General features: G+C 56.4%; 1 protein-coding gene across 4 annotated transcripts in view; it reads right to left on the reverse strand.

Annotated features, from left to right (window-relative positions):
- MYOM3 (myomesin 3) overlaps positions 1-15,643 on the reverse strand; it is a 49,247-nt gene that overhangs the window by 23,306 nt on the left and 10,298 nt on the right. For 3 of the 4 annotated variants that reach the window (XM_086716036.1, XM_086716035.1, XM_086716037.1), the window contains 11 exons: positions 14,674-14,769; positions 12,959-13,047; positions 10,916-10,960; positions 10,315-10,455; positions 9,015-9,176; positions 8,220-8,361; positions 7,462-7,661; positions 6,348-6,401; positions 5,835-5,962; positions 3,014-3,197; positions 1,488-1,662 (listed from right to left, as the gene is read on the reverse strand). In XM_086716036.1, coding sequence (XP_086572162.1) covers positions 1,488-1,662; positions 3,014-3,197; positions 5,835-5,962; positions 6,348-6,401; positions 7,462-7,661; positions 8,220-8,361; positions 9,015-9,176; positions 10,315-10,455; positions 10,916-10,960; positions 12,959-13,047; positions 14,674-14,769 — 1,416 coding nt within the window. Of the gene's footprint in view, positions 1-1,487; positions 1,663-3,013; positions 3,198-5,834; positions 5,963-6,347; positions 6,402-7,461; positions 7,662-8,219; positions 8,362-9,014; positions 9,177-10,314; positions 10,456-10,915; positions 10,961-12,958; positions 13,048-14,109; positions 14,606-14,673; positions 14,770-15,643 lie in introns of those variants that run through there. The other variant, XM_086716038.1, reaches the window with a different exon arrangement.

The raw sequence follows: 15,643 nt of genomic DNA on the forward strand, positions 1-15,643 counted from the left end.
GCAGCCACGCCCTGGCTTTCCCTATAATCTACGTAATCGCAGGCTCTTGTCACAGCACCCTCAGAAGAAGGTACTGTTGTTACCCCTGTTTTGGAGGTACGGATGAAGTTGAATGTCGGAAAGCGGAGGGGCCCTTACGGATCAAAGGGTCCAATTTCTGCACTTTCCCGGTGGGGAGGGCCTCCCCCAGAAGGAAAGAGGAGAGCCAAGGGCACCCGGCCAATTAGAAACACCACCTGGACCATAGCCCAGGCCTCCTGAGTCCCAGAGCAGAGCCTGCCCATTCGTTAGTCATCCGTTAGGACATTCAGACACGGAGCATACAATGAGCCGGGTTCTGTGGGGCCCGGCGGTATGGCAGACCGGACCCCCACAGTCCAGCGGGGCTCCCTTTATGCCATCACACAAGGCAGCTACTCCTGGGTAGTGGTGGTTAGCCTCTTTCCAGCCATGACATATGTAACCGTCAGCACGCACACGTGTGATGAGTTCTCTGGACGTTCCAGAAGAGTGTGCCACTCCTCATGTGTGACGTGTGTCGCAGATGTGTCAATACCTTGAGTAACTCTCTCACCACCCTTGCCTCCCCTCAGGGAAGCACATCAAATGCAAGTTGAAGGAGAGATATTATTCTAGGGACAACCTGGTCACATTTGTCAAAATTTGTCAAAAATCTGATGGTTCTCCAACTTGGGAAGTTTTAGCCATAACGAATTATGAGTGACCCCTCACAGCTGACCACGAGATACCAAAGACTTGTGGGGGTCCCAGGTCCTGTCCCTTTTTCTGGGTAAGATAATCAAGGGGCTGGTGGCCAAGGGGAGCCCAGCCAGGTGTGCTCAGGGCCCCCAGGCAGTCATCTGATGGAAACGGAGGGGAGCCCCTGACCCCACAGAACCTCAAAACCGACAGAAGTCAGGAGCCCAGAAGCTTCGAGGTTCACTGTGACTGCCAGGACCAGGGCCACCGAGTGAGGAGGGAGCCTCCGCGGAGAGGAGAGTCTGGTCCTACCTGCCCAGATGACGGATGAGGAACCCAGCCTCAGAAGAACGTACGGGTACCCATGCCCGAGCACCAGGCAAGGGAGGGGTGCGTGCAGAATCCGAACCCAGGCCTCCCGGGCTGCACCCTCTGCCTCTCTCTGTCTCTAAGCTCCCGGACAGACGAGACCCAGTCCGTCACCTCTGCAGGCAGCAAGCCCTCAGCCAGCGTTTGCTGAGTAAGAGCCCATCCGGTCAAGTTCCAGTTTTCCACTACTAGCTAAGGGACTTTGACAAGTTACTTAAGAGCTCTATGCCTGAGTTTCTTCATCTGCATAGTGATGAGAAAAACAACAGTCCTAAACTCAGAGCATTGCTGTTAGAATGAACTGACCTAATATAGGAAAAGAGCTTGGAATAGTGCCCAGCGCCCAGTGCCATATTGTGAAACGGCAGGTGCCACGGTCCTTATGGCCCCTCCTTGCAGGAAGGCTGGGGCAAACTCACTTGTTGCCCTGGATGGGTTTGTTGTTAACTGTTTGCCACTCAGATGATCCTGCTTCCCGGGAGTAGATGTAATAGCCCAGGAGCTCTGGGTGGCCTTTCACCGGGTCCCAGGTCAGGGACACAGAGGTCTGCGTGTCTCGGAACGCTTGAACTTGAGCTGGAGGAGGCAGAGTAGCTAAAAAACAGAAACGTGGGTGATGTGATGCTGCGGGGGAGGGGAGGGATGTGGGGAAAGGCTGGGAGGAGCCCCCACCACAATCAAGAGTGGCAGGGGGGTGGCAGTCATGCCCTGGGGCTTTGGGTATTCCCTCCTGGGCCCAGGGGCAGCCCCAGACTATTATTCTCAAGTTCCCTCCCTCTTACCTCCGAACATCTCTGCTTCCTCATGAAAGCCTCCATTCATTAATCCTTAGTCTCCGTTCCCTCCCTCCCTCACCACTGTCTCTCTTTGGCGTGTGTGTGTGTGTGTGTGTGTGTGTGTGTGTCTTCTCATTTGGTATAATAATTTAACTTTTACAATACAGACAAATGCTTTTTTTTCTTCCTCCCTTCCCTCCCCCCTCCCCTCTTTTTCTCTCCTCGCCTTTTCTGAACTATACAGGAACTTTGCCCTGACACTGCCTTCTGGTCCAGAGACTGCTCACATCTGATCACAAACCGCTCACTGGCCAGACTCTGAATCATGTCTACATGTTACCTGGGCCACGACTAAAGAAAAACACCACTTGTCCACCAATCCATCCATACTTGCTATGAGTGTGTGTGTGTGTGTGTGTGTATACACGTATATATATATATATATATACTTCCTAACTTAGTGAAACAGATCAAATCTAGGACTTTGCTATCTTCCCCAAAGGGGCCCTGCAGCACTTCAGGCTTTTATTGGATAGGGCGTGCTGCGGCTGGGTTCCTTAAAGGGCTAGTCAGTCGCGACAGCTGCAGGGAACCTTCTGATCTTATCAAAACCAAAGAACCCCAGAATCCGGGGGCCTCAGAAGAGGGAGGGGCCCTGCGAGGTTGGGACCAGGATGGAGACGCAGCTGGGAGACTCCGAAAGGGGCCGGAGGCGGGAGCGGTACCTAGGCTTTCAGAACACCAGGTTTGGCAGGTGAGGACGCCAAGGCTTGCGGCTAGGAAATGACTTGCCCAGGCCCGTGCTGTGTTGCTGATGAGAGGCGCCCTGCCTGGGGAGCCAGAGCTTGGAGTGGGACAGCGTTAGAACTGAGGGACCACTTGTTCGCACTCAGCTCCTGTGCTGGACCAGCTGGATTCTGCAACCTGTGAATTGCTGATCTGGAAAAAGTCTCCATACTCTCACGAGCTCCCCACCCAGAGAAACGTTGATCCTGATGTTCTGAGATCAGGGCTGAGATCATGCTGCTTGTCAGCTTCGTGATAGGCAGAAGGGGTCAGGGACAGGGAATGGAGCATGGCTTTGTCTCTGCAGCGGTGGAGTCCCCGCTCTGGATGCTGACGGCCTGGCCTGGCTTGGTCTGCCCCCCTCTCCTGCATCACATGGGTACCTGGCTTCCCCTTCAAGGCGATGGGCTCGCTGGGCTCCGATGGATCACTCATGCCATACTGGTTTACTGATCGCACTCTGAAGACATAGGACTTCCCTTTCTCCAGATCCAAAAGGGCGAATCTTGGAGATTTCACAGGAGTTTCTGAGCTGATGGCCTCCCAGGTGCCACTACCTATGACCGACTGTGACAAAGGAAAGAAACCCGCATTAGTTAAGCAGTTGCTTGGGACCGGGCTCTGTGCCCACACAGCTCTCATTAACTTCTAACCCCCGGCCCAGGCTGCCCCTGAACACTGAGTTCTGGATCCCCTATCCCCTCAACATCTCTGCCTGGATGCCTACTGAGCATCTCACCTTCAACATGTCTAGAACTTGCCTCTGGATCTTGCCCCCAAACCCGCCCATATTTGGTTGGTGGGACCCATCCTTCTAATTGCTCAGGCCAAAATCCCTGAAGCCATCCTAGGCTCCTTCCCTCTGACCCTCACGTCCCAAATATGCTCTATCAACAAATTCAGTTGGCTCCCCCTTCAGAATCTATCCAGAAACCAACATGGTGTATCACCTTATTGACCCCTGCTACAGCCTTGATCCAAGCCATCAACATCATCATCATCATCATCACCACCATCATCTCTCACCTGAGCTACGTCACTCTTTTCTCTAAATGACAATCAGAAGGATCCTTTCAGAACACAAGTCAGATCACATCCCCATCTGTCCATCTGACATCTCCCTCAGGGTGGAAGCTTCTTCATGGCCTGACCCTTGCTACCCATCTGGCCACATCCACTTCTCCCTTCCCCCTGAGCCTCCCTGATCTTCCGGATGGCAACAGGCCCAGCTCTTGCCTCTGGGCCTTTGCACTTGCTGGTGTCTTTGCCTGGGATGTTCTTCCCTCCAGAAATCTCTGCTAGTCTCCTCATTTCTTTTAGGCTTTTATTCAAAACTCACCTTCTCAGAGAGGACTCCCCAGCTCCCCATCCAAAAAGTCAGCCAACCCTCCCCCAAATACTTCAACCCCTCTCCCTGCTTTCTGTCTTTCTCCCTAGCACCTACCACTAGTTAATGTGCTAAGTATTTTCCTGATTTATCTTCTTTACCGCCCATCCTGCACCCCCTACTCAAATCTCAGCTCCACGAGCCAGGGGTTTGTCTGTTTTATCCACTGCCAAACCCCCAGGGCCCAGAACAGCACTGGTACATGGGAGGTGCTCAATCTATGTTTGTGGGACCAACAAGTGAGGCAGTGAATACATTCTCACAATAACCCTGCAAGGTACGTGTTAATTTCCCCACCAATGAGAAAACTTGGGTTCAGGGAGTTTCGGTCACTTGACTGAAAGTCACGCATCTAATAACTGGTGTGTCTGAGTGTGGGTGCCTCCAACCTGCTTCCTCTTCACAGCATAAGGCTCCCAAAAGGCAGCCATAGATGCTGCGTCTCTGGGCAGATAGAGGGTGAAGGGCTGAGGGGGGCGGCAGGTGAGTAAGACGCCCAGAGGCCACTACCTCTGGGTATGGCAGTTAAAACCCGGAAGCACTGGGGGAGCTCACTGACTCTGCCCTCTCTGTGCTTTCCCCTCCCAAGGCCCACCTGCCTGTCAGTAGTCCAGAACCCAGCTAGGGGAAAGAAAATCACAATAAAAACCAGGCAATGTTGCTGAGCACCTACTGTGAGCCAGGTTCTATTCTAGTCCTCACGTACTTTAATTAATTTGATCCTCATATTGGTTCTCTAAGGTGCGTACGGTTATTAGCTCTCTTTTACGGAAGAAGAAACTGAGGCACAGAGAGACTAACTAACTTGCCCAAGGTCACACAGCTAGTAAGTAACAGAGACCAGATTTGAACCCAGGCAATCTGACCCCAACATTTTAATCATCACATGGCTAGAGCCTCACAAAGCAAGTCCTCAATGATGCATGGCTTTCCTATGTGGGAAAGACAGGATCACCCGTGCGCGTGCAAAGAGAGGCCCATTTGAACAACCCGAACTTTCGCTAACCCTGTGCTGTCCCCCTACTACATGCCGGGCCGTGTGCAGCAAGTAATGAGAAGGTAATTCTGGTCTCTTCCTTCGGGGGAGTCGGAGTCAAGAACGTGTCCCCGGGACGTGTCTACAGGCCCAGAGCCGCGGGCCCAGCTGTGTGCCGCGTCTTATTTCACCCTCTGTTCGATGCCGGAGGAAACTGAGGCTCAGGGAGCTCAGGAAACTGGCTCACACAGCAGAAGTCAGGATTTGAGTTGATCTTAACACCACGCTGTTTTCCACTCTGCCAGCTGCCTCCCCTCCACTGTGAAATCCACTCCCAATGAGCTGCCCGCATCCCCAGACACCTGCCCCCACTTTGTCTGGCTGAGAACTGCCTCCAGCGCTACCCGCCCCCGCCCTCCCTGCTGAGTGAGTGCGGCTGGCCGTGACCCTGGCTCCAGGGTACCCTCCCCGTGTGGCCCTGGCCAGGAAGAGGGGCTTGACTGGATGTGTGACTCCATGCCAGCCAGACTTGGGGGCGGGGAGCTACCCCGGAAATGGTGGATTGTACTTCTGTTATTGTGGTCTGTGTCCCTTAATTCTGTGTATTTCCATGAACGGCCTCGGGAGCTGCCGCCAGTAACTGGCCTGGGAGGGCTGAGGTCACGTCAAAAGGTCTGCCCCGGTGTAGGGCCAATCTCAGCCCTTCCAGGCAGGGATTCCCTTCTAGGGGACACTGCCTGTGGTCTCTCGGTGCTTCTCCCAGCTCCCCCACACCTCCCCGGGTGACAGCATGCCTACTCTTCAGCCTAGCCTGGGGCTGGGGCCCTTGGAGTCTCCATACCTTCTCCAGAGAGTATGTCAGTGGGGCTTTGCCCCGAGGCCTTGGCTCATCCCAGCCCAGAACCACGTAGGCATCACGGATCTCACTGGCGTGGACATTGGTCGGAGGTAAGGGGATGGTCACAAAGTCTGGAATCAGAGTCATCAAGGGGCGGAGACGGGTGGGCCGTCAGAGACCCCTCGTTTCACAGAGGAGGAAACGGGCCCAGAGAGGGGTAGGAACTTGCTCCAGGTCACCCAGCAAGGCCAGGCACAGCCAGGGGGAGAAGCCAGGTCTCCCAATATCCTCCCCAGGACTTTCCCCAACATGCTACCTCCTCTACAAGGGGCACAGCAAGATGGGCCACCGTCACCTGAGAACATTGGCCTCCTCCGACTGGACCTCACCGCCCTCCCCTCCCCACACCCCACAGGTGGGACAGCTTCTGCCTCTCTGCCAGTTTGTGTCCCAGAGTTTCCAGAACCAAAAGGAAGCTGGAATCGTGAGGCAAAGGGTTAGGAGGTTCACACGTACCTTCAAAATCATCTGTGCTGACCGTGATCTTGTTTCCCAGGTCAAAGGGGATCTCTAGGGTGGAGAATGGAGCACGTTGGGGAATGGAGCATGTTGGGGGAGAAGTAGGGGGTGCAGAGGTTGTGTGTGGCGGGGGGCTAGGGCAGGAGAGGTCAGGGCAGGACCTGCCAACTCTGGGAGCTGATTCCTCGCCCTGTTCCCAGTCCTGGCTTCTGAGCTCCTCCCTGTTTGACCTCAAGCAGGTGCTGTCTGACCCCCAGACTCTCAGGGGTCTAAAGCAGAACACTGCTGTTCTAGACCCTGAGAGGTGCTCTGTCTTCTTGGGGCAAATGGGGACAGAAGGGAAGTAATGTGTCTGGGGTCGGATTCCTAGGGCACGGCGGAGCTGGAGGCAAACCCAAGTCAGACTGACCCCTCAAGGCTGGAAGGGCAGTGGGGGGGCCCCCACCACATGCCCCCAGGCTGACAGCTCCTGAAGCAGGGCTGTTTTCCTCCTTCAGATTAAGGGCATCTGAAGAAGGTGTTGTGGTCCTTCCTCAGTTTAGCATCTCCTGTGGGCAGATTCATGTTCCTTCCATCAGACTAGCTATACCTTCCCCTTTGGGCTAGGGCTTCCTGAGGACAGCACTGCACTTCCTCCAACAGCCTAGGGGTTCCTGAGACTGTGTCTCCTCCAACAGCCTAGGGGTTCCTGAGACTGTGTCTCCTCCATCAGACTAGCAGTTCCTGAGACTGTGTCTCCTCCATCAGACTAGCGGTTCCTGAGACTGTGTCTCCTCCATCAGACTAGCGGTTCCTGAGACTGTGTCTCCTCCATCAGACTAGCGGTTCCTGAGACTGTGTCTCCCCCATCAGACTAGGGGTTCCTGAGACTGTGTCTCCTCCATCAGACTAGCGGTTCCTGAGACTGTGTCTCCTCCATCAGACTAGCAGTTCCTGAGACTGTGTCTCCCCCATCAGACTAGCAGTTCCTGAGGGCTGTGTCATGTCTCCCCCTACCCACCTTGGAACAGGGCTTGGAATGGGGGCTGTGCCACCTGTGTCCTGCATGAGGCAGTCCTCACTATGCCCTGACTGATGCTCTAGAATGTCCCTTCAGGGCCTCTGTACCCACCTTTCTTTCTCCGGGCTTCGTCATGGTCGCCCATGACAACCAGTTCTGAAGCCTTGGAGGGGAGGCTGGCACCCGCTCTGCTGACGGCTCTCACCCGGAACCGATAGCTCTGGCCTTCGATGAGGCCTTGGATAGGGCACCGGCAGGTCCCACTGGGGGCCTCGTGGCAGGGCACCCACTGCCCAGACTCGCCCTGGCACCTGTGGGAGAGAGGCCTCAGCTCCAGCCCCAGCCCATGACTCAACCTTCCCGGTGTGAGCCCCTCCGGAGGCCACTTCTCCACCCCAGACTGCCGGCCCAGCTCACTGCTGCCGGTTCCAGTCCCGCTGTCCGTTCAAAAACCTGGCTCCAACCTCGGGCCCCCAGGAGGACTCGCCACCACCCTCGACACCCTCGACAGCCAGTGCCTCCGTGCAGATTTCCCGTGTGCCTGGAGGTGCACTGCACCCTCACAGCCCTCGGTGTCAGGTGGGATTCCCTTCGCTCTACAGACGGGGGATCCACTCTGGGCTCAGACAGTGGGACAAGCCGTGAGTCATGTGGCTCGGGAGTGGCAGTTAGGATTTCACCCAAGGGCTGTCCCCAGATTTGGAGGCATGGACACCCCTCCCTAGCCCCTAAATTATGCAACCTGGTCTACCTCCTGCCCTGCTCCGAGGCCAAGCATGGGGCTCCCTCTTTCCTGTGGCCCCCACTCTTGTTGTCACAACCAGGCAGAGGTGTCCCTGGGGGCTCTGCCACTCAGGAGGCTGACTCACCGCTCGATGGAGTAGCCGGTGATGGGGCTGCCCCGGGTGTCGCTGGGCGGGGTCCAGGTCAGGATGAGGCAGTCTCTGTTCACATTCAGGCAGCGGACGTTCAGAGGGGAGCCTGGGGCCCCCGGCTTCTCGGCTGCCGCATCTGAAACCCAGAGAGGAGGGTTGGGGGGCGAGGGGAAGACGGGAAGGTTCTTCTAGTCCGCGTCTACTCGGCAACTGACCCCTCCCCCTCCCGTCCAACAACCTCTTCCGCTTGAACCCTCCAGGGCTCGGTTTTGGTTTTGAGGACCAGGACCTGCATAATGATGGTCTCCTCCTTTTGAACAACAGCATCTGGGGGGGCTGTGGGAGTGCCAATTACTAGGGGCCCATTCTACTCCAGGCCCCTGAAGGATCAGTGTAATTAATCCCTGAGCCCCGGGGCATCCCCCCATTTTGTGGACGGGGAAACTGAGCCTCAGAGAGATAAAGCGATTTGCCCGAGGCTACCCAGCTAGTGAAGCGGCAAAGCCAGGATCTGAAACCAGATCGAAGACCAAGAGGCAGAACTTACCAGGCGCTAGAGTCATTCTAGCCCATGCTCAGCCCTCCCTCCACAGCTCCCACTGAGTCTGAGACTCAGCTGTGTCCTAGGGTCACAGGATGTAACAGGGATTCTTAGAGACTCTCACTCAACACCCCTACTTATAACAGGGAAACTGAGACCCCAAGAGGGTGCAAAACTCACCTAAGGTCCCACAGCCAATTTGGTCTCTGGGCTCCAGCTACGCTTCCTACCCACCAAGCCCCTCTCACCTCTCACAAACACGTAGGCGCTCTGATCCTGGGGCCCGAAGGGCGAAGGCACCTGGACGGTATAGAGCCCCTCATCCTCCTTGTAGGCACAGGACACCTTCAGGAATGCCTGGCGGTCTGCGTAGAGGATCTGTCGGCGACCCGAGGGTCTCAGTAGTCTCCCTGAGGAGGGGAGAGGTCCAGTGTGAGCTCTGGCCTCATCTGGGAACCGTTAGGTGGTCTGGGGGTTTAGGCAGAGGCATGGCTGACGTGGCTGGAGTGGCTGTAGCCTGTGGCTTGGCTGGGGACTTGGGGAGGGGGTGGTGGCCTCCAGGGCTCTGCCAAGCTAGCCCTGAACTCTCCTCTGTCTTGGGAGCAGGGCAGGGTCCAGGGAAGGGGCCAGTGGGAATGGGAGTTTAGGGAAGCCGTCGGCGGCTCAGTGAGGCGTTGGAGGTGCTGTGAGGAAACAGGAACAGGAGAGACGGGGCCCTTTGTGAGGCCGGTGTCTCTGCGGGGCAGCTGGGGGCTCATTGTGTGTGTTGGGGGCTCAGTGGGTGGGAGCTGGAGGCTCATTGAGGGAGCCGGGGTGTCCGTGAGGAGGGCAGAGGACTCACTGAGGGGGGTAGGGTCAGTGAAGGGAGCGGGGACTCAGTTGTGTGGCTGTAATGAGAGGGATGGGGCTTCAGCGAAGGCACTCTGGGGCTCAGGGAGGGCGTCTGGCCCCGAGGCCACACTGTCGGGCCATCCTGCTCTCCATGCCTCCCTCCTGTCAGGACCTCTGTTCTAGAAGATATACAGGTTTGGGAAGACATCTCAGCCTTATTGCAACTGTTTCTCAGGGCTTCCTGTGGCTTCCCCACCCTTCCGACCCCCTGCCATCAGCAGGTGCAATCTCCCTAGGGGGGCTTGCTGGGGGCTGTTCTCCTTGACCTGTGGCTGCAGGCCTGGTCACAGGTGGGGAAGGAGGTCCTGCCATCCTTCTCCTCCCTGGCTGTCAACGGGAGTGGCTATGACTGTGCTTCAGCTTCCTCCCTCCTCCTACATGAAGAGTCCCTTGAATTCAGGCACATCTGCCCATTCCTGCCCTGGCACCCAGCACGGGGCCTGGCACCCACAGGTGCTTGCTGACCCTCTGTAGGGTGACCAGATCTGAATCCACCTGCCCTCTGTTCCTGCTTTCTTCTCCTTCTTCAGCACTCATTACTCAGCGTGTACTTGGGCAGGGGCATAGCTCAATTCCTCTCTCCCCTGACCCAGGGACCAGTGTTGGGGTGGAGCCATGGCTCTAGCTCCTCTCTGGCTTCCACGGCGGCGTCCTCACCATCTCGGTACCACTGGATGTTCTGCTCAGCATCTAACACATCATCCGAAAATAAGCAGGACAGGGAGAAGGGTTCCTTCTCTCGGGCAAAGACCGGCTTCAGCACCGATGTGAATTCCACGCTGGGGCCAAACATCAGTCCTGGGGTGGGAACAGAAGTGAGGTCAGCAGCCTTCTGAGGCCACCCGCCTAGCCCGGGACATCCCACTCCTCTGGGTCAGGATTCACAGTCTCCGAGGTGGTCTTAACGAGGAAAGAGAGGCCCGGTCCTGGAGGGTGGTGGAGGTGGGGCAGAGATTTCTCTAGGTGGGATCAGATGAAGCAAAATAGTAACTGGCCAGAGTCATGTCCATTTGTCTGTTTGGCTTTGCCTTTCTCACTCAGCTTTGGCCCCTGGACAGCTCGGCAGCTGGGGGCAGCACCTGGGGACAACGCCCCCCCTCCCCCCCACCAAGTCAATGTGCAAGTATGAACAGCTCATATGCAATGACATGCCTTTGTGGGCAATGGGTGGCTAATTGTCTAAAGGGGGCTTTGGAAGGTCTGACGAGGAGCCCAGACCCCCCCCCCCCGAAGGCCGTCCCACCCTGAGCCTCCTTACTTTTAAAGATCTCCGAATCGAAGCCAGCATCCTTCCCCACGTAGGCTGAAAGTCCAAGGCAAATGGAGTTTGAGAAGGTTCAGACCTCACATTCCTACTAGATTAGAGGTGTGGGTTTGGGTGTGGGTTTGAGTCCTCCTGGTGGGAGGACCCACCTCCTGGTGGGTCCATCTTTGGCTGCTGGAAGTTCTTTCACCCCTGGGCCTCTATATGGGCCTCTATTCCTTTCTTGGTAGAAGGCAGACAGTGGTTCCTAGCTGGTGGTCCTGGGGTTCTGAGTAAGTGAGTTCACATAAACCAAGCCCTCAGCCAGAGCCTGACACATAGCTGGTGCCCAATAAATGGTGGCTTTTTCATCCTCTGCCCAAACTCACTGCCAGGATCACACAGTATTCATCGAAGCCAAGTCTGGTCGGACTGGGATTTCTGGTGCAGTTGGGGACAGTCCGCAGGGGAAGGACAGTGCTCAGAGAGCCATGTGGGGGCTCAAGGGTGAACTCCAAGGTGATGTGACACAGACCACCAGAGGAGAGTAACAGCTCTTGTTCATGTGGGGTGTCTCACGTGCCACATATTAACTCATTACATCCTCACGACACCCTGTCTGTTGATGCCGTTATCATCCCCTCATACAGATGAGGAAACTGAGGTGTAATCACCCTGCAAGTACCCCGGAAGCCTGACGCCATGAGGCAACTGGTCCCCGGTAAGGCCCTTCCTGAGTGAGTCCTGGAGAGGGTCAGGAGGCTGCCCAAAGTCACACAAAGTCAGCGACAGACTCAGGATTAGAACCCAGAGCTCCTACCCCCCAACCCAGGGTCTTCTATCAGTTGCTATGGAGACGACAGCCGGGAAGGGGGTGGGAATGACCGTGAACGGGTGCTCCTAGTAGGTGTCTGGCTGGAGTCTGGGGGCCAAGAAGCTGAGTGGATCCTAGGGTTGCTGGCCTTGAGGGAGGGAGGGTTGGGGGTCTGGAAGAAGTGATGGGAAGGATGGGTGGACAGAGGGAGGCAGGGCCCTGATGCCTGACCTTGGCTTGACTCTAGGCACAGCCTGTAAGGACAGCTCAGATTCTGCAGCCAGCCAGACTGGCAGAGGGGACAATTGCCACCCAAGATCTATTTGGGGAACAGGGCAGAGGGGTGGAGAGGGCTGTGAAGGACAGTTTAACAAGGTCTGGTGAGAGGCAGGGAGGGGGACTGGACTCCAGCCTGTCTACTGACCAGGGAGTGTGTGTGTGTGTGCGTATGTGTGTGCACGCACATGCTCACACATGCAGCCTCTCTCTCAGGGCCCTGAAGGCAAGGCAGCATTCTCCTGGGCCCAGAGCTGTGGCTTCCTGGGTACATGCTGCCCTGGTCATGGGGTGGGGGACACAGTTATCCCTTCCCAAAGCCTCCTACACGCCACGCTTTACCTATACCGTCGCATTTAATCAGCCTAAGCACCTGAGCCATGTAGAAGGCGTCCCCCTTACAGGCCCGGCGGCTCAGAGAAGTGGAGTGAGGTGGCCCAGGCTCACTCAGCCAGTCAGTGGCAGAGCCAGCATATGGACGCGGGTCTGGCTGACTCCTGAGTGTCTCCCCTGCTTTACGCTGTCATTTCAGACGCCCCCGGGGGAACCTCCAGGATTGGGAATCACACCAATTGGGAACTGCACAACTGGGAAATATGCACCAGCACCCAGATGGGGCAGTGAGGTCAAGAGGCGAGTTGGTAGGGCTCAGCCTTTCCCCCTGAGGACCCCTCAGGAGAGCTGGCAGGGCCAGGCCACTCTTCCAGGGGTCCTGAGTTAGATCCGGACCCGAGTCCCACCTAACAAGATGAGCACGCTCTTTGGACACTGTGCAGTCTGAGGGAGGCGACTCTCACTTGCTCCGAAGGCCCCAGGGAAGAGAGTCTCTGTGGCTGCCCAGGTCACCTGATCCCAGGTGACCCCCGTGTCAAGGGCCCTTCCTCAATCTGACCACAGGCACACGTCCTCGTCTGCTCATCCCGGGTTTGCTGTGCGCCAGCCTGGCCGGTTGGAATGGGAATACTTACTTCGGACGAGGACCTTGGCGAAGGAGGAGGCCTGGCCGTATGCATTCTTCACCTTCACTGTGTAGGTGGCTGCGTCCTCAATGGTGCATCTGAAAAGGAGAGAAGACACCCCCCCGCCCCAAGATTGCTGGGCTCCATCGGAAATTCAAGTCCCCACGTATGGGTAGGAAAGGCGGGGATTAACACGAAGCCCTCGCAGGGGAGACTTTAGGCTTTAGTTCAGGCCCCACCTCTGCAAAGCTATGTGCCTTTGGGCTAGCCACTGCCCTTTGGCATGTCTCAATGTCCTTCTCTGAAAAACTAGGGACATAACACCAGCCTAGTCCACCTCAGGTGAAAATATGATTGTTATTACTGACTGTGTAAGATCAGAGAGGTTAAGTGACTTGCCCAGAGTCACACAGCACCCAGAATTCAACCCAGCTTCAAGGTGACAAGCTCTCTTACAAGGCATAGTCTCCTGCCCTGTCAACACCTCCAAATCAGAATCCTGGAGCAGCAGCAGGGCACGGACTTGCCCAGGGCATACTGCCAGGCGGTGCCAGAACTGGGCCAGATGCCCAGGTGTTCTCAATCTCAGGCCTGGGTCTCATCACCAGTCAGGCCAACCCTGTCTGGTTCCCAGCGGAGCTTGGGCTGGCTCCATTCCAGAGCCACGTGGTGACAGAGTCATCGGTAGGACGTGGCACATCTGGTCCCATAAGCAAGCCGAGGGCTCCTGGGTGTCCCCGCTCTTACCCTGGCTGCACGGGGCAGGAATCCCTCTTGCTTCTGGAACCAGTCCCGCCTGCCCCTCCAGGCAACCCCAGCCCTGCATGCCTTCCCTGACTGTACAGCCCCTGGGGCACGTCCCTTTGTGGCACTGAGTGGTCAGACATTTACGTCCACGCATCCCCACTTTGCTTCTGCAGGGTAGGATCGATGTCCTGTCCACAGTCGTATCTCTGAAGTCCAAGTTGGCTGAGATGGAGGGACTGGCGTACTGGAAAGAACCCAGGTGGAGAGAACGGCCTCCAACCCGGGCCCTGCCCTGCACGAGCCGTGCAAGACCCCTGACCCTTGGAGCCTGGATTTCCTGTCCCGTAACATGGACATAACAATGCCTCCCTTCAAGAACAGCGGTGGGCATTATCAATCGTATGCGCACAAACCTAGCGCAGGGCTCAGCACCGGAGGCCACCACGGGGCAGCTCGTGTGAGCACTGTAGCGCCTGCTCTGGGGAGGACTGTGCTCAAATCCCCCGACGGCTTCCCTCCATGCACGCTGCGTCTCCCTCTAAAACCATGCTTACGGCTCACCATCTCCTGATCGGCCCACCTAACTGCTTCCTCTTGTACTCGTGCGTGCGCGTGCACGTGCGTGCGTGCGTGCGGGGACGTGTGATTTCCCTCCTCCAGCGAGGAGCGCCCCCAGCATTCCTAGCTCATCACTCAGTCCTTCCGGCTGGCCCCTGATTCCACGTTACTTCTCGTGTATTACAGGCATCAGAATCACGCGGGACTGTCTGCCAAATACCAATCCCCAGGCCCCACTCCAGATTAAGACGTCCTTAATCTGCCTCCTGGGAGGCAAGAGGAGGGTCCCTCCCGCGAATCAGTGTTTTCATAAGCACCCCAGGTTCTTCCGAAGGTGAGGCCGACTCAGAAATCCTGCTCTGGCTTCGGTGCTGGTGGGGTCTGGGGGTCATGGGTCTCTCTAGACCTCACAGTCTCACCTCCTGATCTCCAGCGTCAGCAGCCCATAGTTGTTGGTGATTCGGTACTTTCCCGCGGGGAAGAGGCGGGGATCGATTCGCATGTCGTTTTTGTACCTGTGGAGACACGGTGGTCTGTGGCAGGCTGGGTGGCTCTGAGCGGGAAGGATCTGGAGCCTCTCAGACCTGGATTCCAACCTCAGCTTTGTGCTCTTTACTTGCTTATGTGACCCGAGGCATCACTTTCACTGCACGGAACCTCAGTTGTCCTCATCTGTGAAATGGGAGTAATGAGAGCACTGACCCTCAAACGGGAGAAGATATGCAAAGCTTTTCTCCTGGGCCCTGGGTACTATAGATGCTCCTGGGAAGCAGAGAAGAGGGAACCTGTAATTAGGGGTAGCTGCCCCTTCCCCTACCAGAGGTACCCCCGGGGACCTGGGCCCAGCTTTTTCCTCCTCTCTGAGGGTGTTGCCAAGGAAAGTGCCCCCATTTCTGCCTCCCTCATCAACCTCTCAGGATGGCAATTCTGTACTTGGCGGTCATTATAATCACCGGAGAGAGCTTTGAAAATCTCCATGCCCAGTTTCTGAACACAAGGCTTGGGAATTCGTATCAGGAGCTGCTCATTGGTCTCCAATAGCCGTTCCCCCTTATTCTAAAGGAACAGGATTCATCACTGGGCCACCCAGTGTGTGACATATTTCCTACCCTCTCTTTCTACTAGGTGTGGCCATGTGACTAAGTCCTGTAAAGGAAGTACAAGTGTCACAAGGCTGCTATCGATGACGCTTTGTCCCCTTTTCTGTCATTTTCCCCTCCATCCTACACCAAGAACGTGGCCCAGGTGGCCGGCATCTCGCATCGGGAAAGACTGGGGCTGCCGGAGTCCCTGAGGGATCTGTGAGCAAAGTCGCCATGGCCGCCCCACCCTGTCTACATCAGGCTCGCAGGTGAAAGAAAAATAAACTTCTTATCTTATGTCAGCCGT

This window comes from Puma concolor, chromosome C1 (genome assembly GCF_028749965.1).
Source record: "Puma concolor isolate L17-30 chromosome C1, mPumCon1.1.hap2, whole genome shotgun sequence".
Classification (NCBI taxonomy): domain Eukaryota; kingdom Metazoa; phylum Chordata; class Mammalia; order Carnivora; family Felidae; genus Puma; species Puma concolor.